Below are 23,416 nucleotides of genomic sequence, written 5' to 3'. Positions count from 1 at the left end.
CCACAGCACCCAAGGTGGATGATGACAAGTCCTGTCAATGGTCCAGTGATCGTCAGGCAAAAGCAAAGTAACAAGTCAGATCCAAGATCAAACTGGGAAATACAAACAATAATTCATGAACAGGACTGGGAACAGGTACAACATCTGTGATATAGCTCAGGCCAGGATCGAAGGTCCAGGTCTAAGCTTAAATAAGGCTTTTGGACCCATGGGTAGGTGGTGGGTATGCCCTATAGCTGGATCCATACCATCTCTTCTAGGACCTACTGCTGAAAAGTCAGAGTCATACTGGGTTCTCCAAACTTCAGCCTTTTCTCTTTGACATTCTTTCCCATCTCTAAAGAAAATAAAGTTGCAATACAGAGGCTCCTCTCACCCACTCTCAATAAGTCTGTACCATTATTACAGTGGGGCTGTCCCTTTCTTTCTTTGCAATGACAGGTAGTAACTAGAGCTTGATTTATAGTAACTGTTAGTAACTTACAAAAAAACCTCAAAACATCTACTCTAACGGAAGAAAGACATAAGCCTCAAGTTATACAGCAAACCTCCCACCAGATTCCTGTAAAAATGTGGCCAAATATCTCAGAACTTCAACCTTGAGCTCTAGTCTGGATAAAACACAGTAACAGACAAGGAATCAAACTTCTACTGATCTATCCTCAGAACTTGAAGGACAACAGGATACAAAGCCAGTACTATACTACACAGCTAGATTTAGGAATATTTGAATTCTGTTGGGAGATACTTGAAGCACATGTGTATTACATAATCACACACAGACCTGGCTTTGTGAACACATAATAGACTGCTCTGCTCACATGGCAAACTAAAATTAAGATAAGATTCAAATATAACTGGAAGAACATTGTGGGAAAGAATAAAGAGTATATTCTTAGCCAGAAATTCTTGTCTTTTGAGAGATGGAAATTGAAAAGATTTTTTTTAAAAAGAGAGAGGGAAAAATTCATAGTATGATTAAAAATAGGGGTTTTGAAATGTAGGTTACCAATCATGCTGGGTTATACAGAATTTCTGTTTCATTTATGGGGAGAAATGCATCCTGTTAGACATACGTTTTATCATTAAATCAAGATAATCAGTGAAATTTCCTCATCACTTTATGTCATAGATAAAAATTAAATATAGTTCTTCCCACCACAGATACTAACAACCTAACTGCAAATCCAGTCAAGACTTGAAAGATGAATTTTTCAGAACCATCTCCATCAGATCTCACTGGTATCACATCACAAAAACCACTGCTGTTTCCACAAGGCTGATAAGATCAAATTCATCCAAGCTGCAAGTTCACCAAGGCTCAGGGACTTACAGCATGACATGAATGCAAGTTCTTGAGGTTCATTGTGTCTAAACTTAGACAAAATGTGCAAAAGATTTTCCAGAGTATTTTCAAAGAACTAGGGGAAGATAACTCATTTGATTGGATTGTGTTTGATTAGAGAACAGGTTAAAAAAAAAAAGTGAGTTTGTGCTCCACAGGAGAGGAAATAACAGCTCTGAGAAAGAGTTATTGGGGCTTTGTATCTGGGGCTGTGATGTATCCCCAGAACTTACATGAGCCTATGTGTGCTATATAAACTCCAGAACAAGTGAGGATTTCATCTGTTTGACCCGATGCCCTGTTCCAGAACTACCAGTAATTGCTCATCATAATCTTATTAAGATGTTCTCAAAGGTCAAGTAAATCAGTATTCCATAAAGCCTTGAATAAAGCAGATCAACTTTTAAGTTTCGTTTTTTGCACTATTAAACATCTTTTAAACTGGTATTGCTTACACTCTAAGTAGGTTCTCTCCATTTCTTATAAGTTTGCCTTTTCAAGGCAAAGAAATCACTCCCACAGGTTGTTCAGGGGCAGAAAGTCAACTACAATCTGATAACCTATCACCCTTTTTAAAAAAACAAACAAACAAACTTCGTTCTCCCATTTCTGGAAGTAAATGAAGAGACTGTCAGAAGAATCTGGAACAAGCCATTTCCATAGCCTACAGAAATAATGAAGACTTTATATTGAAAATAAAATTTGAAACAATATTTGCCTCGTTAGGATAAACAACCTGTTAACAATGCTCAACATCCTCCATTTGTAGCAGCAGCTAATCTAACAGTTTTCACTTTAGTTATGGTTGCTACACTTCAAAACTGAGGCTCTGAGCTTTGTGTCATATGCATAATATCCAGGGTACAACCCAGGAAACAAAAACTATACTGTACAGCTACGTACCAAAACTTCAAATGCATTATCTCTTGAAAAAAGCAAAGCCACCTTGCAATACTTCCTTAATTGGTTCATTAGCAATAATGAAGCTTAGCTCCCTAATGTACACTTGAGTCAGCAAATTCTTTGTCCTGGCTTAGACAAGCTAGAGAAGTAACATCTCCTCCAGATGGAAATTAATTATTAAGCCACATTTATCAAGTGAGAGCAGCAAGGTAGCTGACTCCCTAGGCAACTGCTAGTGGCCTGAAAACACTTCTATAGCCTACATGCACATCTAGGACGGTTGGATTTGCTCTGTTGTCCAAATCAGGCTGCTTACATTAAACCCGAAAGACCAATACACCACAGAGACCAACATGTGCTATTGTGATCCCTCCTCTCCACTTATACCCAGCATCTTCCAATAAACACAACAGTGAGGTGTGGTCACTAACCACACTACTGCTAAGCTCCCTGGTTTTGCTTACTCCAGCTGTGCAAAACTTATGCAGTCACGTATTCACCTTTTCTAAATGAGTTGCTCTTCCTTCTGCCTTTTGATGAAAAACTGCAGAGGTTCTGCTTCATTCTATTTAAGAATGAGTAAATTTCTCAAATCTTTGAAAATTTTCACATCAGGAAACTCATTTCCCATCCATGGGACATTGTTTACACACCACTCTCAAAGTAAGCTAAGGACAAAAGCCCGTGCTTTAGAGATAGGCTGAAACAGAATTGCATGATGGATTTGCATCTTTCAAAAGAGGGATGCCTTGACAGGGTAACCTACCCACCTTCTCACAGTTTGAGACTCATCTGAGCATAAGGTGCATACAGTACTTTAAATCTTCCATTCTAGACTCCAGGTGCTGTAGAAAACCACATCACAGACTCTTGCTTCTTTTTCTCAATCTGAATTTATTCATGACCTCTGGTAACTCTGCTAATATTGACCTTTAGCTTAGGTAGTATTTTACTTTTCTGGTCCCTGTAGTTTATTCCCTTGACATATTTATAGGCAGCAATCATATCTTGTCTTAGCCTTTATTTACCCAGTCTAAACAAACCAAATCTTTTAAGTGTTCTCTGATATGATAAGCCATCCATTTTCCAGATAACCTGAATGGCTCTTCTGTACACCTGATTCAGTTTGAATACACCTTTCTTGAAAACTGACAGCCTAAGTCATGCAAAGTGTTCTCCACACTCTCTCACAAGGGCCAAGTGCAATAGAATTAACTACTTCCTTGTCTCTCTGGTAAGTATCTGGATGTTCCCAATTCTAAAATCCAATTTTCAACACATAGGGCTTATATCCTCCCTAACAAGCATCTCCAGGTATTGATATGACCTATCCTGTCTTCTTTTTGTTTGCAAATCATCCTGCCTTCTGTTCTTTCTCAGTCTTACATATACCACTCTCCCAGTCCTCATCTTCATGCTACTGATACCCCTACCCCTTTTTTTAAAGATCAGCTGCTCCTCTCTTTTTCTTTCTCCACTTATTATCCTTTTTCCCTGTCCTCTTCTGCTTTACCTTCTGGGTATTTCCGAAGAGATTCTGTAAGCTACAAACTTCAGATAAACAAGCCATGAGCAATAGGCTTACAAATGTATGTGTCCTCAAGGAACAAAGGCTGCTCCATTCTTAAGAAAAAGAAGGCCTACACAAAGTATAGAGGAAGTTCTTTACCACAGTCTCCCTGTTGGCTTTCTTGGTCAAAAGGTTATTTCTAAATCCATCAGTGATCTGTCCAACGGTTTCGGTTAAACACCTGAGTTGTCTCATTCTACTTCATTATTTGTGAAATGCAGTTAAAAATGTATTAATATACAGATGATAGAAGAGTATTACCACAGCATTTTTTTAATTTCTCAGAGTTAAGTGGTCAGCTTTTGCTAGGACAGAGTAGAGGTCCTCCAACTATTGTACTTTACACCATTACACCAATTCACTTTTACCATTTCAAAAGAGCAGTAGAAACTTTATTCGCTTTCAGAATCAGTACACTTTATGAGCTAAAAACACTCCTTGTAATGTCTTGCTACGATTCCAGACTCACAACTTAAAATATGCCGAACTCCTGGCAACAAAAAACCTATTTATGCTGATGGTATTTATCATTCAAGTCTGAGTCGCACAAGTCAGAAAACGAGTTATTTATAGGACAATCTTAAGATTTTGGGGTTTATGTGTCTAAAGTTCTTTCCTCTTGATTGAAAGGTTCTCTGAACATATTAGCAGAGAGAAAAGAAACACTGTATGTGAAAGCACAACCATCATCTCCCTCCATTTTGAACAGTTTATGGAAACAAACTAGATAAAACATCAGGAAAATGGTATTTAAAAGGAAGAAAACCTGTCTTGATCTCATATACCACATACTAAAGAAACCCATCCAGTTTCTTCCCAGAGGTTTAGTTTACATCTAAATTTAACCTTTCTGCCAGGTCTTCATTAGCAGTAATGAAGCAGTTCAATTTCTCAATGTCATTAATAAATACTAAGTTAAGCCTCATTTCTCAGCCAGACTTACAGGGAAATTAATGCTGGCTGTTTAATGAGCTGTACTTCATCCCCTCACAAATGTTGAATCAAATGACTTTTAAAAATGCACTTCACAGAACACAGAAAAGCATATGAAAACAGGAAGCCTTAGTCACCCACTATTCCTTTTCCAAAGCACAAAAGTTGTAATTTAAAGTCTCCTTTCTGAATTCCTTGTGAGAGCAGCTCACTGTTTTCCCCCTTGGAGTAACACCCCACTCACACTTTGTCGCTGCCAAGTCCTAGGGCTTTATCTCACTTACTGTACTTGTAACAAGGCCTCATCTGAGCTGCAGCTGACCCTGCAGTACCAGCTACTGTTAGCCATTTCTATTCCTCCTACCAGTTTCCTCATTTGGCTCTTAAGTAACTTCTACTGTTTGGCATTTTACCACACAGAACCATTTACAGTCTCTGCACCTTACTGGCTACACTGTCTCCTGCACCTCCCTCTTCTCTTTGATCTAGGACTTTTGCACTCTAAGGCTCCAAGTTTACACCTAGTTTAGGGTGGACCCTTCCTCCGCAAAGGAACGACTCAATTTTTAAGTTCTGATACAAAGCTGATAAATCCTTTGCAGAAGTTGATGGAACCATGCTCAAACAGACCTCAATGGAAAACTCTTGAACACAATTCTTGTCTTTCATCTTCTCCTTATAATTAATCTGGCTTGTAATCCTTACCTTGTGCTTTGCAATTCTTCACCTTACAGCTGACTACTATTCACTTTAAATGAAATGACAGCAAAGCAGGAAGGCAGCTGTTAAACATGCAGGTGATAAACATGAAGGGACCCCATCAGCTCAAGGGACCACTGGAAACTAACCGGATTAAAAAAATCTGTTCCTAACTTGCACAAAGACTGTGCAAGAAAACACGTTCTCTGTTATTTTCACCCACAAGGCAGTGAAAATAGACTTGAATGTATATAAACCTTTAAGCCCACCTTAGTTCTCACTGATACATACTTTCATCCTACAAGATACAGGCATTTTGCTTTGCCTAGCTGACTTAAAGGATAGTTGGAGGAGGCAAGTAGCTAAGGTGCTGGGAAATACCTTTTGGACATGCCTGCTCTGTGTTATGGATGTTATAGTGAAAGGAAGGAGAATAATTCTGGGCCCAGAAATGCTATACATGATTGACTGAAATTAAAATCTGTTGCATTCAGATGAAGAACGAACGCATCAGAAATAACATTCCTAATAATATTACTGCTGAAAGCAGTGGAAATTCAGGCATAGCCTTCTTCTGTAATGACATCCACGAGAGGGGAACATTACAAAAGTTCAAATGCGAGGATTCCCTAATGGGATATCTTTCCAATACTTAATCCCCTGGAAACCCCAAACCCAACATCTGTGATACCTCTTCAGACATAGACACGTTCTAACTCTGTACTAACTCCGGCCCTGCAACGGAGCAGCTATGGGTGCAAGCCCTGGAAAACTGTGCTTTTCAGCAGGCATATTCCTTCTCCACTCTCACCTCACTCCCTGTGCACTTAATCTTATTCCTTCTGAAAGAAATAAAGGAGAACCTCATATATCCTCAGGATAGCCCACACTAAGTGCGATTACACAAAGTATTAGTTTGTGAAATTTAAAGAAAATATGCTGTATTCTACCAAATGAAAAGTGCTCTGACAGTTTCTCAAATCATATGGGTTGAGTTCCTAGAAATAAAAAATACTTAAAAAGGAGAACATTAAGTTAGTGGCCACAATTTTGTGAATAGTCTACATTCATTCATTCTTCTATATGCTCTTGAAGTATTAGGAAGACTAAAGGAAGTGAATAAAAACTTAACTTTATAGGCTTGAATTCTGAGTGTTCATAATTTTTTATTCTACACATCTTATCATTCCTGAATACATACATTTAAATGGAATATCTTAAGACACCTCCTCTAGCTTTTCATGATGATTGGAGAGAAACAGAGCACAGTGGATGGGATGGTCATTTGAAGAAGGCATAAAAGAGATTAGGAAACCAGGAAGAAGAAGAAACACAGCATACCACAAGTGTGCCTCTTACTTTGTTTTGAGCAACTTCTGTAGATTGCCTTGCTCAAGGGAAGTTGGTTTCTTCCATCTCACTACTCAGGGCCAGCAAGTTGATAACATATATTGTGCTTCATGAGGCCTTGAAAGTGTGGCTGGCCTCTGCTTCCAGCTCACAAGAGCACCATGGGCCATACGCAGCATGCTTTATTCACGTGAGATTCCCTGGGCCTTAGGTGAGCTCTGTGTCACTGTCTTCTGTTCCTCAACCTCAGTTCTCCATTCATCAACATGAAAGGGGTTTTGTTTTTTGGGGGGTTTTTGCATTCACACCAACTTGAGAAATTTGCCAGAGACTGAAGGATCCTACCTACTTTTCGAGTCCCTGGGGATACAAATTTCCCTCTCTCCACGTGAGGATGTAATACATACATCCCTTATAGCACGATATCAATAAATAATTTTATCCCACAGCAGGAGAACTTCATAGAAGGAGAAAGAAGTGGATTAAAATGGTTCAGAATCAAAATTCCCAATTGAATAAACCTTGTTTTCACATTTCTTGAAGGGAGAAAACATATTTCTGTGAGCTTGGTCAGGAAAGGGAATACTGTATCACTTAGATAAACAGAGCATCTAAGAATGTTAAATATTTTAAAATAGGTTGTTTAGTACAAATATTATTTCACAGGGGAATTGTTTTCTGTTGTTTTATGAGGGTTAACCTTGGCACTGGCAAAAGATAGCAAGTGCTTGTCTAAAGAACACTAAAGGGCAAACAAAGCCATGACTACACTAAATCCATGTTTCAAAGGCAGTTATGATCTCATTTCCTGTATATTCTAAACTTGTGTAATGTGGTCATATAAATGAGAAAAATAGAGGGTCATTATAACCCTAATAAGAGCAAGAATCCAACACAGTAGTTCAGCATAGAAAGACAAATGTAATTTTTAGAAACCTAATTGAAAAATAGCAACAGAAATTCTGCTGCATGGAAAGAATATCCCACCATAAGCTGCCATAAAAGAGCAAGAAAAAATAGCTGTATCAGGAAAGGTAGGAAAGTTTTTCTGTGGCTCTTTTTTACACAAAAAGACGTTGATTAAATTTAAGAAAGGGTGTTTCCTGTTCAAAGACTACAAGAGGAAAAGTGCGGCACATGCTATGTGGATGGTATCCTGAGAAAAATTCAGAGCTAGAAAACGTAGGAACCAGGGCTTTATTTTTTGTCATGCGTTTTTCTCCTTATTGCAACTTTGTGGAGTCCTATTACATACCTTAGTTACACTGAATAGATAGCAAAAGTAAGTCCAAAACCCAACAGAACATTTTTTTTTATTATTTCTAAAGAATCAAGAGGTAAAAATGACAGAGGATTCAGTAGGAGAGTTACTCAGGTTTTGCAATAAAATTATGGAAAAAAAAAATAGAATCTTACAAAGACTCAGATGAATAAGATCTTTTGAAAATGGGACCTCATAAAATTTGGACACTTTCATTTATGTTCTGGGCTCTCAAGTGTGATCCCATGTGGATTTTCCTCTCCGCACTTACCTCTCCCTGATGGATGAAAAGGGAAATGCACTGTAAGAATCCATATCCATCAAACATTATGGGATATGCAGTCCAGCCAGAAAGTCCAGCCTAGCAAGGAGAATAGAAGAAAAAGGAGTGTTAAAGACAGCTCTCAAGAAATGCTGCAAAATCATTTTGAATCAGAGTGCTTCAGACTCCTAATAAAAATTGCAAATATTTCAGTTTGGACCTTTTAAATGTGTCAGTGGAATATCTGAAGTTTCTATGAAAAGATACAATTTTTTTAAAATTATAAAGCATCTAATACTGTAAATAAAATGTTTCAATAGCTCTACTTATCCTATACAATAAATATTCATAAAAATCATCAAATTACAGTTTTTAATTTATCACAGTGCAAGCCATAAGTGCCAGATGAAGTTAATAGCTCCCAGATTAGGCATTCACCTACATAGAGATAGAGTCTTTAAATGGTATTTACCCTTCCTTTGAGTTTACTGGGACACGTGCGCACTTGAAGGCATCACATAGCCTGCAGAAAACCCATCTTCTGTTCCCTCTCAAGCTACTGAGAGAACTGGAAAAAATTTGGACTCATGACCTCAAATGAAGTATTTGGCATATGACCATCTTTCATGCAGCATTTAACAAAATCACTGGTAGAGTTTAATTTAACTGTTCTAATTAACTTGAATAAATTTACCCTTTCCTATGTGACATCTTGTGCCAAGATACACATGCTCCTTTCTCACTTCTTGAATGTTAACATCTCTCATGTATGTATACTACAGGTTTCTGAGAGTCTTGCCTGTCTTTCTATTTTGGAACAATTCTCACTCATTTCTTCACTAGTTTCAACTACATACTGCATGGAATAGCGATGCAAAATCATCGTCCTACTTTTACTCGTCTCAGTTCACTGTAACTACTTTTTGCCCGGCATCTCCACATCTCACATCTCTCCAAGCCTTCTCCCACCCAACCTCCTCCTCAGCTCCCACCACTTCTGCAAAATCTCCCATTACATTTCTAGCTTATGTGTCTTCCACATCAGCTGACCTTCTCAGAGGGGTTTTTTGTTTTAAGAAATGACTGCTTCAGAATGGATGTTTGTTTTGTTCATACAGAAATTAAAAATTGTTATGCTATTAGGAAATAGCTCTTTATATTTTGGAAAAATTCTGTATTTATTATGTGGACATTCATGAAGATTTTAGCTAGTCATTTATTTGCTTTTAGGTGTTTCAATTGTCAAAGTGTTGACTTGGACAACAATTTTATACATAATGTTAAGAATTTTCCTGTGTAGCATTTTTTATTTTCCCTTACCCATGTATTTTTGAAGAAAAACAAAAGTCATCCAATAGGTCACGATACTCACTTCAGAAACACTCCCAAGGCGCCAGTGTTTGGGTGCCTCTTTGTGGAGACGCATTGCTTCAGTAGCTGAGGATATGACCTATAGTGCAAAACCAAGAAGAAACAAAAACTAAGGCCGCTACATGCCTTGCTAATACCACTGCTTTTGGACGCTGAGGGGACAGGGTCATTTTTCATGTCGCTCTTCCCCATAGTTTCTGTGGCTGCTGTGCGTGACCTTCCCTCAGGGCCAGCACACACCGCAGGAGGCGAGCCAGCGGCCGTGGCGGGCAGCGGGCCTCAGAGAGCTGCACGTAAAGCCCCCTAGAAGAGAGGGAAAAAGGAAAGGACGTTCCCAAGAGAGACATTTACAGCAGGGGCCCCCGAGAGACGCCTCACGCACCAGAGGCCCGAGCCCGTTAGAGCAGCGCCACGCGGCCGCAGCTCCCGCCTCAGGCCAGCCACTAACAGCCTCCTCCCCCCAGCTTATGAGGCGGAGCCGCCGGTGACGTCACACCCTTTCAGCCAATAGCGACCCTGATAATTTCGGCGGGGGCTCATTGCATATTCATGAGGAAGGCCCCCGCGCCCCGAAGGTTGCCTCAGCGGCTCCGAGCGGGAGGCGGAGCGAGGCCGTCCGCCCCGCCCCGGCTGCGCGCCCCCCCTCCTCCCGCCCCCGCCCCGGCGCCGCAGGAAGCCGCGCGGCCGCGGTGCGTATTTATGCTGAGCCCCGCGAGGAGCGGCTCGGCCGAGCGCGGGGCGGAAGCGCCCGGCACCCCTCCCTGCCGCCCGGGTGCAGGCGACGAGAATGAGCCAGAGGGACACCCTGGTGCATCTCTTCGCCGGCGGGTAGGTGAAGCCGCCACCCGGCGGGGGAGCGGCCACGGTACCAGTCCCGGCCCTTCCGCGCGGGCTCTCAGGTGGGGCCGCCCGCCCCTCTTCCTTCCCCACAGGCTCCGCTAGCGGAGTGGGACGTGTGGTGGGTGCCGCCCGGCTGCTCCCCCCCGCTCTTGTCACTGTAACCCCGGAAATGGCTCCCGCGGGGTTTTCCCGTCCCCCCTCCCTGGGGCTGCGGGGCTCCTGTCCCGCTGCTGAACCCGTCCGCCGCGGCTTGGCCTAGCAGGGGACCGCGGCCGTGCGTGGTGCGGGAGCTGGGGGCTCGGCCGCGGCCTGGAGCGGCTGCCCAGTGGCGTCGCGGGGGCCCCGCCGGGGCGGGAGGACTGCACAGGCGTCCCCGGAGCGCTGCGAGGGGCGGCTGCCCCCCCCTCACCCCGTGCCTGAGGGGATGCGGGGGAGAAGGGGGGGTCCCCAGGGCCGGCGGGGGGGGCGACAGGCCGTGCTGAGGCGCGCCCGGCGCGCCGCTTCCCGCCCGGTTCCCGGAGGCCCTTCCGGGCCTGCCCCGGGCCGGTTGCGCGCGTTTGGGCCCAGCCCTGTGGGGGCTCCGGCTGCCCGGGCAGGCGCCGCGGGCCCTCGCTGGGAACCTGGGCACGCCGCGGGCGTGCGGTGCCTGGCGGGCCCGGCCCGGGTGGTGCGTTTTGTCACGGGCAACGTGCGGGTGGTACGTGGGCCCTTGGGGGAAGCGGGGGTGAAGGTTTCCCTTAAAAATAGCCCCTTCTCTCTGATCGCTATTCCAGGATTTTGTCCCTTACCTGGCGTGGAGGAACGCACTGAGGCCTCTGTGCATGGGCTCCCCCACCACATCGGAGAGGCTGCCCAAATATGCCTGTCCTCTCAGCAGTCTAGAAATGGCTAGCTGGTAACGTTGGTGTCGAAGGGCCACTGTGTTACTTGAATACGTTTCAACACTCTGGTGTGTACTGCTTTTAGGTGTGGCGCTTGACATGGTCGTGCAGCTTTCCATCCACGAAGACAGAAGAAATCAGAGGGAAGAATATAGCTAGAAGTAAAGATGTGCCCCTTGTAGCCTTGGTTAGGTTTGAGGTAACTCTTGTACCTTCACAGGTGTTAGTCCGTCTTCATCTTTTTAAGCTTTGTAATGCTCAGGATGTCTGTGATCACACAGCCTGCGGTCCCTCCAGGGATAAAGTGGGAAGAGCACCTAGCTTAAAAGAGAAAGCTGGGATCCTGTTTGGTGTAATGATAAAAGTCTATTTGTGAAGTGAGCATGGCTGTGTGGAAGTGGGAGAAGTGACAGACTAAGAATTTTGCATCCCAAACGTACTTTCCATCTTGAGAGAGAGCTTGAAGCTTGGATTTCCATTTGTACTCACTGACTCTGGACTGGGGTGTTTGAGGTGGAAGAAGAATGTAGTGTTTGCTCTGAGCAGGTCTGGGTGAGTTGGATACACATGACCATGTTTTCTGCTTCTGGCACACTTTGCAGGTTTTCACTGTTACACACCTGATTTAGTGCTTATGTGGGTGCTTTTTCACCCCCCTGATTTCTGGCACTCTGTTTAAGAGCAGAGGGATTATGCAGCAGGAGGCCCAAGATGTGGTAGCGTGTACTTTTTTTCTTCAGAATTCACATCCTTGTAAACATTCAGAAAAGCAGTAGAAGGAATGCTGCCTTATTGTAGCACTTGATACCCCTGCACAGGGGAGATTACTAGGCAGAATTCTGCGTAATGATAGAGACAGGTTTATAAACCTGGAACTTAAGACCGGATGAAGATTGCTCAGCTCAACTCCTTCATTTCTTATTTTTTGCAGAGAAGTCTGGTTTATGGTTAGCTGCTGGCCAGTTGGGTCGAGGGTTATACTGTGAGGAAAAGGCTGAATGCCGTTTCCTCATGTGCCACACATTTCCTGTAATCTTAGTTCAGCAAAGCTAACAGTGTATATTTGGTCTCATGTAGCAGTAGGAAAGTTATGCAGGGTCATCTTGTGACGACTTTGTGAGCATGGTGGACTACAGATCACCTGAGTGATCTTCAGGCTTCAGTGAAACTTAAAGAAAAAGGAAGGAAGCTTTGTTTTCCTTTAGGTTTCACTGGAGGCTGTACGGAAACAACATGATTATGTCAATCTGTAGGGTCTTTAATTCCTGCTTTCTGTAATGAAACTATAACTGATGATATTGCTGGTTTAGTAATGTAGGTGGGGCCATCCTGGGATTTTTCTGTAGCTGCCTGGCTTGTTTCATGACCGATTCAACAACTGTCAAACTGCAATACTTCTGGACCATTATAAGTTTATGTTGGGAGTTAGTTTCATATTTCTAATGATTTTTTCCCTTCATTCCTTTTTTCCTATCTCTGCAGCCTTATCCCTTCCCAACAGGTTTGATAGACTCTTTTAGCAGTGCTGGCCACTGGGGCAGTGATGGTGAGGGAATTACTCAGCAATTACTACTTGATCTGTTTTTCTAAAGTAGTTTTTATTCAAGTAGTTTCATTTTTAAGAATCCCATCTGTGTTTCATAACTGCATGTTACTTGTAAATACAACCAGTATCTTGTGATAGAAAGACTAATTCTAAGTCTAAAAAGAAATAATTTAGTACTCATTTTGGAATGGCTTTAATGTAGTTTCTAGTACTGTCATTGAATTGAAGTGGTGCATTATTTTTTCTAGAAAAGAAAGCTCATCTAAATCATTTTGCTGGACTAGTTCATGCATTAGCCAATACATCAACAAAGTACTACTTTACATGCAACACCCCCCCAGGTACTACTGGGACCTTCTTGAGTTTTTTTAAATAGGATATTCTCTGAAGTTCAGTATGTAAAAATAACAGCAATCACATTTTGAAGTAGGAAATACATAGCATGAGAAGAGCATCACATTTACAGGAAATAAGATAGGTAGAAAAATTAAAAAATCTTTTTTAATAAAAAAAATTACTAACTTTTAAGAACACATTCCTTAAAGAAAAGCAGTTTTAACTGATAGAATTTGTAAGCAATTGGTTCCAAGCAGTAACTTTGCTGTCACCTAAAGCGTAGTTTTCTAGGCTATATTCAAAACTGCCATTGTCCACTCTATACTGAAGAGTAATTGCAGGGAGCATACCTGAATGGATCGATAGTGTACCTGGAATTCAGTTTCATGCTGTGACATGTTTGAAATCTTACTTAGCCCCTATTTGTCAGGTTCTGTTTCTACAAACCATGTAGTTACCACAGCTCCATTTGCTAATAGTATCTTGTCCTTGTGGGAGCAGGAACTAGCTGGGCACCAGTAGTGTTTGGATCATGATACAAAATTGTGCTTCAGGTGAAACTTGATTTTTTCTTTTTTTTTTTTTTCCCCCTCCTTCTGAGCTACTTGGTTGCATTGCTCGGAGCTCTTCTGTTTCAGGAATCAAACTGTAGATTTTTTTGTGTATCTTCTGTTTTTCTATCTCCTAGTCAAATAGCAGCTGTTGTCACTGTAGACAGCATGTTGGTAATACAAACTCAGGTGCTTTTATTCTAAACCAAGGAGAAGAATTAGTTGAACATTCTGCATCCTTAAATTACAAAGTCTTGTGATTGAAATGTAGGCTTTAGAGGAACATTTTAGTTCAAGTATGTAAGTTACACAGTTACATGCTTTTCTAGTTATTAGACTACTTAACAGAAAAAGTAGTAGAAAGATCTTAATGTTTTACTTGATAGGAAAGATTAGTATGTTTTGGACATACCTGCTTGCAATCATATTTGGTACATCGAGTGAAAATTCAGGTGTTAGCTACAAAAATAATTTCCAGGTTTTCATGATTTATTCTTCATTTCTATAAAGCTTATGATAGTAATTCTGTATCATACAAGCTTCCATCAAGGCATGGGAACTTCCCTGGGCTTTGTTTCTTCAGCAAAAAGAAGGACCGTTTTGGTTTAGGAGGTAGACAGCTGCTTTTCTGAGTTCAGGGTTGGACAGTCTCAGGTTTACTTCTTAATTCTTTCTTTCCTCTTGGTGTTTCTTGCAGAAAGTTGGCTGTTTTCTAATTTAATATGTGAGGGAGTATAGGGAGGAATCTCTGTTTATTTGTCCTGATTATAGAATTGTCTCAAATTGATCTTAATTCAAATCACTCTTTGTCTGACAGAGGTTCTTAGCAAATCCCTGCAGTGGCTGAAATAGTTAAGACTCAAAATATATTTAAGATAAATGTTTGACTTCTTCAGAAAGATCAGACACTTGTTGAAATGTATGAAGTAAAGGTGAAAGACCCTTGGGTTTTTTTGACTAAAGAAGATATTAGTTAATAATGTAGCAGATAATGTGATGATAGGGGCTTTTTTAATCCCTTTCAGAAAATAGCCACTTGAGCCATAACTGAGTTGCCAAGCACTTGGACTTTCCTTACCCTAAAATACATTCCTGGCATAACCCTGGATGTCTTTCAGAACAAGTTCTTCCTGTTATAAGGCATAGGAGAAGGTTAGTACCTTCCTGCCCAAACTTCAGGTTATTTTTGTGTTCAGATACTCTTCTGTGGGGAATAAGCAGTGTTTGTTTAAAGCACTGAGTAGCTTGGGTTTTGCTCAATGAGGTTACCAAATTGCATGAAAATTGCGGTCAGTACTTGAGAAACTGTGAAGCTGGTGTGTTTTTCATATTTCCTTCTAGATATTTTCAGCTATTTTTACTTAATACAAATGTTGTAAATATATATTTACCCTGGTTCCTAATAGAAGCTACACTGTATGTGTTGGTGTTTGTTTTGGATAATGAAACCCAGTGATGCTTGTTCCCCTTGTGGTATTTTTCCTGTTTTCACTTGTAGGTTTCTATATGTTAGTGGATCAGGGGAATTTTATTTTTACACTGTTAATTAGAAATAGCAAATTTGATTAGTATTTTTAGGTTAAGGATGTTAGCTTAACTTACACTTTCTAAGTTTCAGCAAAGAAACATAATTGGTGAGTAAGGGGGTTAAGGGTTTCTGGCTGCCAGTACTCCTAGTCATCATATTAATGCTAAACATGGAAAGGTGTATAATATACAAATTTAGTAGTATAATAACAGGAGAACCCTGAATATTCAGGATTAATGAGATACATTCTTGCTGTTTCTGAAAGTTGTGCTTGCTAAAGCTGTTAAATACCCTCAAAAGACGGATACTGTAAACTTAATATCTAAACCTGCAACTTTATCTGTTGATGAGAAAGTTACTCATGTGTTGTAAGACAGCTTTATGAAATTGCTGTTAGATTTGGGACCTGAATTTGCAGTATGTGGTGAAGAAATTAGAAGGAGTTCTGTTTGCAAGTGGCTTGGGGTTTGTTTCTTTTGACAGAGTTTTGAGCTCAATTTTCTTGCTGTTTCTCTTGGCAGCCAGTATTTGCATGGAACTTTCAGTTTCATACAGGAAAGAGAAACAGCTGGTAAAATAGATGAATGAATGTAGACCCAAGATAACAGGGTCAAGGGTTATCTTTGAGTCTTTGAGGCTGTGGTTACAAATACTGTGAAAGGTGAATCTGCAACTAGCACTATGCAGCCTCATCTTTTATTTGTATAAAATACATAGTAATGTGAAGGAATAAAAAAATTCTTGCACTGACAGTTTCAATTCTACGTCAGCTGACACTGGCATTGGGAATATTAATCTGTTTTGGAGCATTTACAGGCAGTCCAGTGACTGAAGTTGAGACCCTCATCCATGGTGGAGCTGTCTCCGCTTTTACTTGCGGGGGCGTAAGGTAACAGTAGGAGATACACAACTACTCTGGACAAACGCAGTGATTCCTTAGCAAATACCCTCAACTTGCAATAATAAAAGAAGGTTTTCTTGTGCAGCCATCTCTGGAAATAGAACCTGGGATTTTAATGTCAAACAGGATTAGGTTTTTGAAGCATGTGCATATTTCTTTCCTTGCAGTGTCTCAGAAATACAGGTTTATCTGGGGAAAATGGTTGTCAATACTGTATCTGTGTTGAATTGCTAGCAGAGTTTAAAGCCCAAATAGTTCCAGGTTTGTTTCTGTTAATCTGGTGAGGTGATGGACTTCTAAATGCAAATTAGGGGTCAAATTAAATGTGGGGGTTTTTGTGGTTGTTTTTTTTTTGCATGGGTGCTTTCTGGAATAAACTGCAGTTTAGGAGAGCATTGCCGTCTTCCTAGATTCTTTTGTCCAAGAGATGTCAAGTAGAGACAACTGTTCTTAGTTTTACTGGTTTAATCCTGCAGATTAGATGGTAACTACACATATCTGTATCTGTTTCACTGAATGCAATGTCTCTTGTGCCTTCTTGTACAGTTTAAGCTGCAGATTTAATTCTCTAACTTGACTGTGTTAATAGTAGTGGGATTTTAATCTTCCTTTTTTACCTGTGTGTTTATTTTTGTGGATTTACCTACTGATCTTTGCTCTTCCCTTCAAATTACTTGGGACCTACAGGTAGATTCTCATGCCCTTATATGATCAGGTGTTTCTGATGAAAGTCAGCTTTGCAACTTTTTCTTATACTCACTTGGCAAAGCTGAAAAAGGCTTGTAGTAAACATCATTGATTAGAGGCAAATGTTAAATATAGGATAGGTAAGATGTGTAAGTGGTCTTCTGAACAGCATTCATTAGAAACTGCTGTAAACATTCAGACACAGGAGTGTGTCAGGTTTTGCCCTTCTCTTCCAGTTTATACTCTGCCAGCAGGAGTGTAGTTGCTTACTCACTCAACCACGTGAAACTCATCTAATCGTGGAGGGAGAAGTTATGCATTAGTAAGTGTTCTCACAAGTCACAGTTGTTGGGCCTAGTGCATGACTGCACTAGGAGATACTGAAGCCCAGAGTGGTTTTAGGTAGTAGAAATTTCTTAAGTAGTTTATAAAATTCCACCTGTGTTATTGAGGAGAAGAAATCTAATAATTTTCTATCTCTTAAAATGTTTTTCCAAATTGTGCTACTCCCTAATTTGTGTTAAGCCACAAACTAAAAAACCTCCCCTTAATTTGAGCTGGTGAGGAGGGTAGCAGAAATGGTGGGGGCAGTCTGCTGGCAATTTATAGAACACTTTTGCTAAGTTGGAGGCTGGCTGTTAATGGCCTGCCAGGACTTGGAGGACAAAGAAGTAGCTGTCTCTTTCACAGTATTTCTAGTAGTGTGTTAAATAAGCAAGGCCGGAAATATATTTCTAAGTAAAATACACTGTCATTGATGCTGGTGACAGAACAGCTGGCATGCTTCTTAGAAGTTGCTTATTTGTACAGGGTGCATAGTTATTGAATTGTCTCTCTTCTTTGTTTACCTACAAGCTATGTTTACTGGCAGTTTCTCATAAACAGATTTTTGCCAAGCCTTGCAGTGTTTATCTTAAAGTTCAAGTGAACTAGATAAATCAGTGTAGCTCCTGGATTATGCTTTCATTTAGTGGTTCAATTCAAACTCAGTGGATCTTGTGACTACTGAGCAAGGTCTGGTTCCCCAACATTTGGGGACTTTTTCTTTCAGTCCTTCAATTCCAGATGCTTTCTCTGTTGTATGGGGCTTTTTGAGAGCTGGGAGAGTGAGGTATTACGTTTTGACAGAAGTAAAAGTGGGGGATTTTGCAAAGACTTGTTTGTGAGCAATACAGAACCACATAGCACTATAAAACTTCTCTGCTTGCTTCATTTGTAAGGAGCAATTTGAGATCTTGAAGATAGGGGACAGAGGAGAATTTTAATCTAAACTATCAATAGTTAGTGGAAAACATTGAAAATACTCTCAGGTTCAGTTGAGACATCTTAAACTGTTTAAAGAAGGGGAAAAAAAAAAAACCAAAGAAAAAAAAAAAACAAAACCACCCAACAACACAACAGTAAGAAACTGCCAAGAGTGCTGATTATTTGAAATTACTTGAATGGCAGACTGTGGTGCAATAAAGGGTGCCCAGTTCTTAAAGGGAGGCAGTTGGTATGCTGCTTCCTTGTGATGCGTGTAAAAATAGTGCTGGCTGCTGTTATGTCAGCTGGTTATTACTGAACAACACTTGATGTAGGCAGACTTAAAAAGAACAAGCATTGAGTAGCTGTATGTCTCCCCTTTTCCCTAGTAACCTAGTAATCCATTGCTGGATGAAGTATTTCTAACCCATCCACAGTGAATGTCCGATAGAAGTGCTGTTGCAGTCAGGCATCCCTTGTGGTGATTTGGGTGTGGTGCAGGAGAGCATGCAGGACACAAACTCCAGCTTAGTGTTAATCTTCAACTTCGGAAAATTTTTCCAGTGCGACATAGCTGTGAAGCCAGTAGCATTAAAGGCTCCAAATTCCAAACCCTGTTGAAGAATGCAGGCCAAGTTTTTTCCTCCTCCTTTCTTCCCCCTTCCATAGTATTTATCTCATTAATATAAACCATACCACATGCTTTCACTTGCTATTACTGTTGCTTGAAAACAAGTCCTCATGTAACCTGTCCAAAATCAAGAAGGATCTTAAAGGGAGTGGGCTCGAGGGGATCAGAAACAGGGTTGCAAGAAAGGAAATAATCTCTAAAGCCAATTTCCTACATTGCCTGCACAGGCACATTACCATACAGCAGTGTCTGCTGTTGAACTGCAGGGAACACAGTAACTTGCTGTCTGTCTTGAAGATGTTCAAACTGTAAAGCTCCGTGTCAAGTTGTTTTGAGGGCTGGTCTACCTGTGGTTCTCATGTGGTATTCATGTCATGAACCATAACATGTTACAGGCTCCTACTGCTTCCAACACTGGCTAAAATAAATATCAGCACATCTAGTCTGTCTCTTCCTGCAACTCTTATTTTAAAAAGTCTATTTGTAGCTTACCATTAGAAAAGTAAGCGAGTTGCTCATTCAGAGATGTTTTAAACATGCTACTCTAAAAGCTGTGTCAGTCTGTTACTGCATACACTCGAAGACTGTCTTCCATCTTCCTGTGAGAACACTTTTTTCCAGACTGACAAAGAAACTTGATTTCTTTTCTCAATTAAAACTTGGAAGAGAGTAGACTTCAGTCTAATGTTGGAGTTAGGGGTGGGACAAGATGCCTTTAGGCTTAGTAATAGGATACCTCTAGGTCCCTAGGTTTAAATGGAGCATTAAATGAACATCATCAAACATTTTCCTACTTTGCAGCTGTTTGGTTTTGTCAGTTCAATTCATACAAACAGATTAGTTTTTTAGGACGCAGTGCTGTGCTAACAACTACCATAATTTCTGGTATTCTCTGCAATAGACTAAAAGCTATCTTCCTATGAAAGTTTGTAGGAATCTTGAGACTTAGCTATTACTTCTAATTTGTACTGAACTCCCCTTTGCATTTTTGAAGACATTATTTAAAGAATACTATTGAACAAGTCTTACAGCTTTTTAAAGGTTTTGGGGGTGTTTGAGCCTGTCATGTTACAACCAAATAGCTGATAACTATCAACACCAGCGCTAGTTACTGCATCAGAGAAGTGAATGCTGGGCCCTTTGAATTTAGTAGGAATTGCATTTGTGTGTTAGTGGATTTCAGACTGAGTTGTTAGTAGCATTAATTAATACCCTATTTAAATCTGGGTTTAGTTTTTTGCTTGGTATTTTTTTGTTTTGTTTTTTAGAAGGGGTGCATATAGTGTCCTGGTCATAGTTTTAAGAAGTGTATTTGGCAAAGTTAAGAATACTGATCCCCGAAAAGGTTCAAGGGAAGCACTTTTTTGTAATGGTAATGTCAAGGAATTTGAGGTTGTCTTTGGAATCAGAATTTGTGGATTTGATATTTTTCCCTTAGAGGCTGTATGTGATTGTAGTTAAACAGATAGGAGTGTAGATACTAATAAATCGGTTATGAACAAGCACCAGAAGAATCCTCTAAGCAGAGCTGCTAAAAGGCAGTATGTTCTTGGCTGTGTTCTGCTCTAGCAGAATGGGAGTAACTCCACTGTCAGCACAAGTCATGCACGGCTTGCCTTGGCTTGCTCACAGAAACGAGTGGCAGACTGAAGCAAAATCTGCAGATCTTCACCTGGTTAGCCACTTCAAGCTCTTTTGTCTTCCCAAGTTCTACTCCACAGTTTTCTGTACTCAGAATCTAGTCTGTCTTGCTGTAATGGGCAGAAATCAGGAAACACTCAGAATTGTTACTTTCATGATACAATGCCCAAAATACAAATGGAGTTTCGAAGATGTCTTCGTAACTATTTTAATTTTATCAAACTGCCACACCACAGTTTTTACCAGTTTTTACATGTAGCCCTGTGTGCATAATGCATAAATCTTTTCTACCCTTAAGGATTTTTGGCACCTTGTTTGTGGTCAGGAGCGCGCTAAACATTCAAAAAAAGTTAAAATTTACCATAAGAAGTTAAACATTTCAGATACTGAGCTACTTCCAGAACTGATTTGAACAGCATGTACTGAAGACTGTGCACCTTCACTACTTTGGGAAACTTTATTTTTGTCTGTTTAAATTTTCACTCCATGTTGTGGGGTTAACAAACTGACTTAGCAGTTTGCTTGTCTTCAAGGGCAAATAACTGCGGCATTGTCACGCATGTTCCAGTTGTTTCTTCACCTTTTACAATTTGACTGTCTTGAGTATAATGTTAATTATATGTGAATGTATCCTTCAGTTTCTTTGCAGTTAAGAATGTGATGATCCTATTTCTTTTTGCAGATGTGGAGGTACTGTTGGTGCAATTCTGACATGTCCACTGGAAGTTGTGAAAACACGATTGCAGTCCTCCTCTGTGACTCTCTATATCTCTGAAGTCCATCTCAACACTGTGAATGGTGCTAGCGTCAATCGAGTAACTAGAGTTTCTCCTGGACCTCTCCATTGTTTGAAGTGAGTGTACTTGTTATTAGGTTTTCAGTTCATTTTGGGGAGGGAGGAGGAGTGAGGTGTGTTGGACAAATCCATATGAAAGATTCAGACTTATGTCTGTCATGGTGCTACCATGAGATGACTTCCCATATTTTGCCTTTTAACTGTAATTAAGTTTCACATTCCACTTTTCCAAACATCCTTCATGCTTGAGTTTGTACTTTGAATTAGCCAGAGCATATATACCCTGTACAATTCACAGCTCCAAACTACATCCCCAAAACTCCCTGGGAACACTGTAATGCTTAAGTGCCAGACTGTATTTTCATCAAGTGTTAGTATAAGACTTTTTAAACTGTTTTGTGTCCAAATCATAGATGTTGCTGAATATGGAGGCAAGAAGCCCTATAAAAACTAACTAAGTTTATTAGTCGCTCTCAACTTTCACTACCCCATACCCTTCCTTGCATTTCAGTATCTTCTGGTGGATGTGTGACTAGTAACACTTTTTTAGAGCTAGTAAGAGAAGTAAGGCCAGATTTTGCCATGATCTGGGATGTTTTGTTTGTGTAACACCTCACTGAACGGGGACTGCCTTTCCTGTCCTTGCCACCAGTGCTTGTGACGTTCAGCAGCCAGCAGGAAAGTTGTATGGCCACAGCTGAACTGCTGGTAGAGGCCACAGGCAGGGTTCACTTCACTCTGGAAGACTCAAGCTAGCCAGTCATGGGGAGGTACTTTCAGAAAGGACCTGCTACTGCTTCTTGCATTAGAAAGAATTTGATAAGACTCAGACCAATTATCTTCTATCCCCAGTTAATCAGTGAGAAGTAGTTTGTAGAGAGCCCCTTCTGGCAGTTGCAGTGTAGGATTTAGGCTTAATCTGGTTAGAGGATAGGATTTGCCTAAATGGAGGTTGTACCCAAGTAGCTCCTTGAATGGATGATAATTCTTATCGTGGAAGTTTTGATTCAGAGCCTTTTTACGTGTAAGAGTCTGATGGGTGAACATGTTGGGAGCAGGTATGTGGGAAGGAGGGGCTCTGATTGTGACGAGGAAGGAGAGCTCCATCCAAAACACTTGCCTTATTGACTTCTCTTGATGGAAGTTGAGCCTTTCAGCTTCTTCCCTGAATGTTTGGTTATGAACTTATCTTCTGTTTAGAAATGAATCTGAATGAATAGCAGGATGAACAGATGTTTGTTTCATATGACCCTCTGCTAGAAGCCTGCTATGCTTTAAATCCATCCCTAAAACCTAAAATAACTTGGTCTTCCCAGGAAGCAAATTCAGACCAAGGTGGAGGTAGCCCATGATGAACTTCATTGGTAGGGCTTGTTTGTTTTGTTTGTTTGTTTGTTTTTTTAAATCTGCTTTTTAGACATGTTGTTTGTTTATCTGGGATACAAGACTGTGTATCTTCTGCTGCTTTGGTTCTTTGCTTAGATGTGTTTACTTCCAGGACAGTGTCAAGCAACTGAGATGCCAAGTAACTTTCTGGGTTTCAAGTTCTTTAAATGCAGTGAACATGAAAAAATGCCGAATGACATGACAATGGACTATGACAATAAAAATACGTAGGTGCAGGACATAATAATTCTTGGTGTGTGCTGGTTAAGGGACTAGGGCTGTTTAGTGGGGAAGTCAAACTGGATCCCTCTATCACTTTCATGCCTTTACTGTCACTTGGTATTTTCTGACTTGTAGGTGTCAGGATTTGATTGTCTCTTCTCATACCAAATTCAGTGCAGTGCTCCAAGGCTCACAATACTCAGTCTAAAAGCAGAGTGAATCAGGCAAATGATGTCAGAATTTCAGTTAACTGATTGCTGTGGAATCACTTCTGCATCTTAAGTATCAGCAGAGGTTACTTCAAAGGCATCTGTGTCAGGAAACAAACTCAGAAGAACTAGTACAGGTGACTGCATTCTCTGGCAACAAAAGCGAATTCCCTTATTCTTAAATATCTGTGGTGTATATCATATTGCAGATGCCTCTCAACTAACCTTGCTGAGTTTAAACCTAAGGTCTTGATAATGGAAATCTGACCGGCCTCCCAATGCAGAGCCCCCATGTCCCCATGTGACATAAGCAGGTCAGCTG

The 23,416-nt window shown here is 40.8% G+C and overlaps 1 protein-coding gene and 1 long non-coding RNA gene across 3 annotated transcripts in view; one reads left to right on the top strand and one right to left on the bottom strand.

The window, feature by feature from the left end:
• LOC142085805 (uncharacterized) overlaps nucleotides 1–10,067 on the bottom strand; it is a 30,593-nt gene extending 20,526 nt beyond the window's left edge. The window contains exons 1-2 of the long non-coding RNA XR_012674826.1: nucleotides 9,696–10,067; nucleotides 8,333–8,422 (exon numbers count right to left, since the gene is read on the bottom strand). This is a non-coding gene — a long non-coding RNA (uncharacterized LOC142085805). The remainder of the gene's footprint in view (nucleotides 1–8,332; nucleotides 8,423–9,695) is intronic.
• Nucleotides 10,068–10,353: 286 nt separating this feature from the next.
• The window catches only part of SLC25A36 (solute carrier family 25 member 36), a 34,535-nt gene continuing 21,472 nt past the window's right edge, over nucleotides 10,354–23,416 (top strand). Inside the window, exons 1-2 of one of the 2 annotated variants that reach the window (XM_075158152.1) lie at nucleotides 10,354–10,593; nucleotides 21,164–21,334. In XM_075158152.1, the coding sequence (XP_075014253.1) occupies nucleotides 10,394–10,593; nucleotides 21,164–21,334 (371 nt within the window). In that variant the 5' untranslated portion in view covers nucleotides 10,354–10,393. The remainder of the gene's footprint in view (nucleotides 10,594–21,163; nucleotides 21,335–23,416) is intronic. The other variant, XM_075158153.1, reaches the window with a different exon arrangement.

The sequence above is a fragment of the Calonectris borealis genome, chromosome 9, assembly GCF_964195595.1.
Source record: "Calonectris borealis chromosome 9, bCalBor7.hap1.2, whole genome shotgun sequence".
NCBI classification, from domain to species: Eukaryota; Metazoa; Chordata; class Aves; order Procellariiformes; family Procellariidae; genus Calonectris; species Calonectris borealis.
This window is presented reverse-complemented; position numbering and strand designations above follow the sequence as displayed.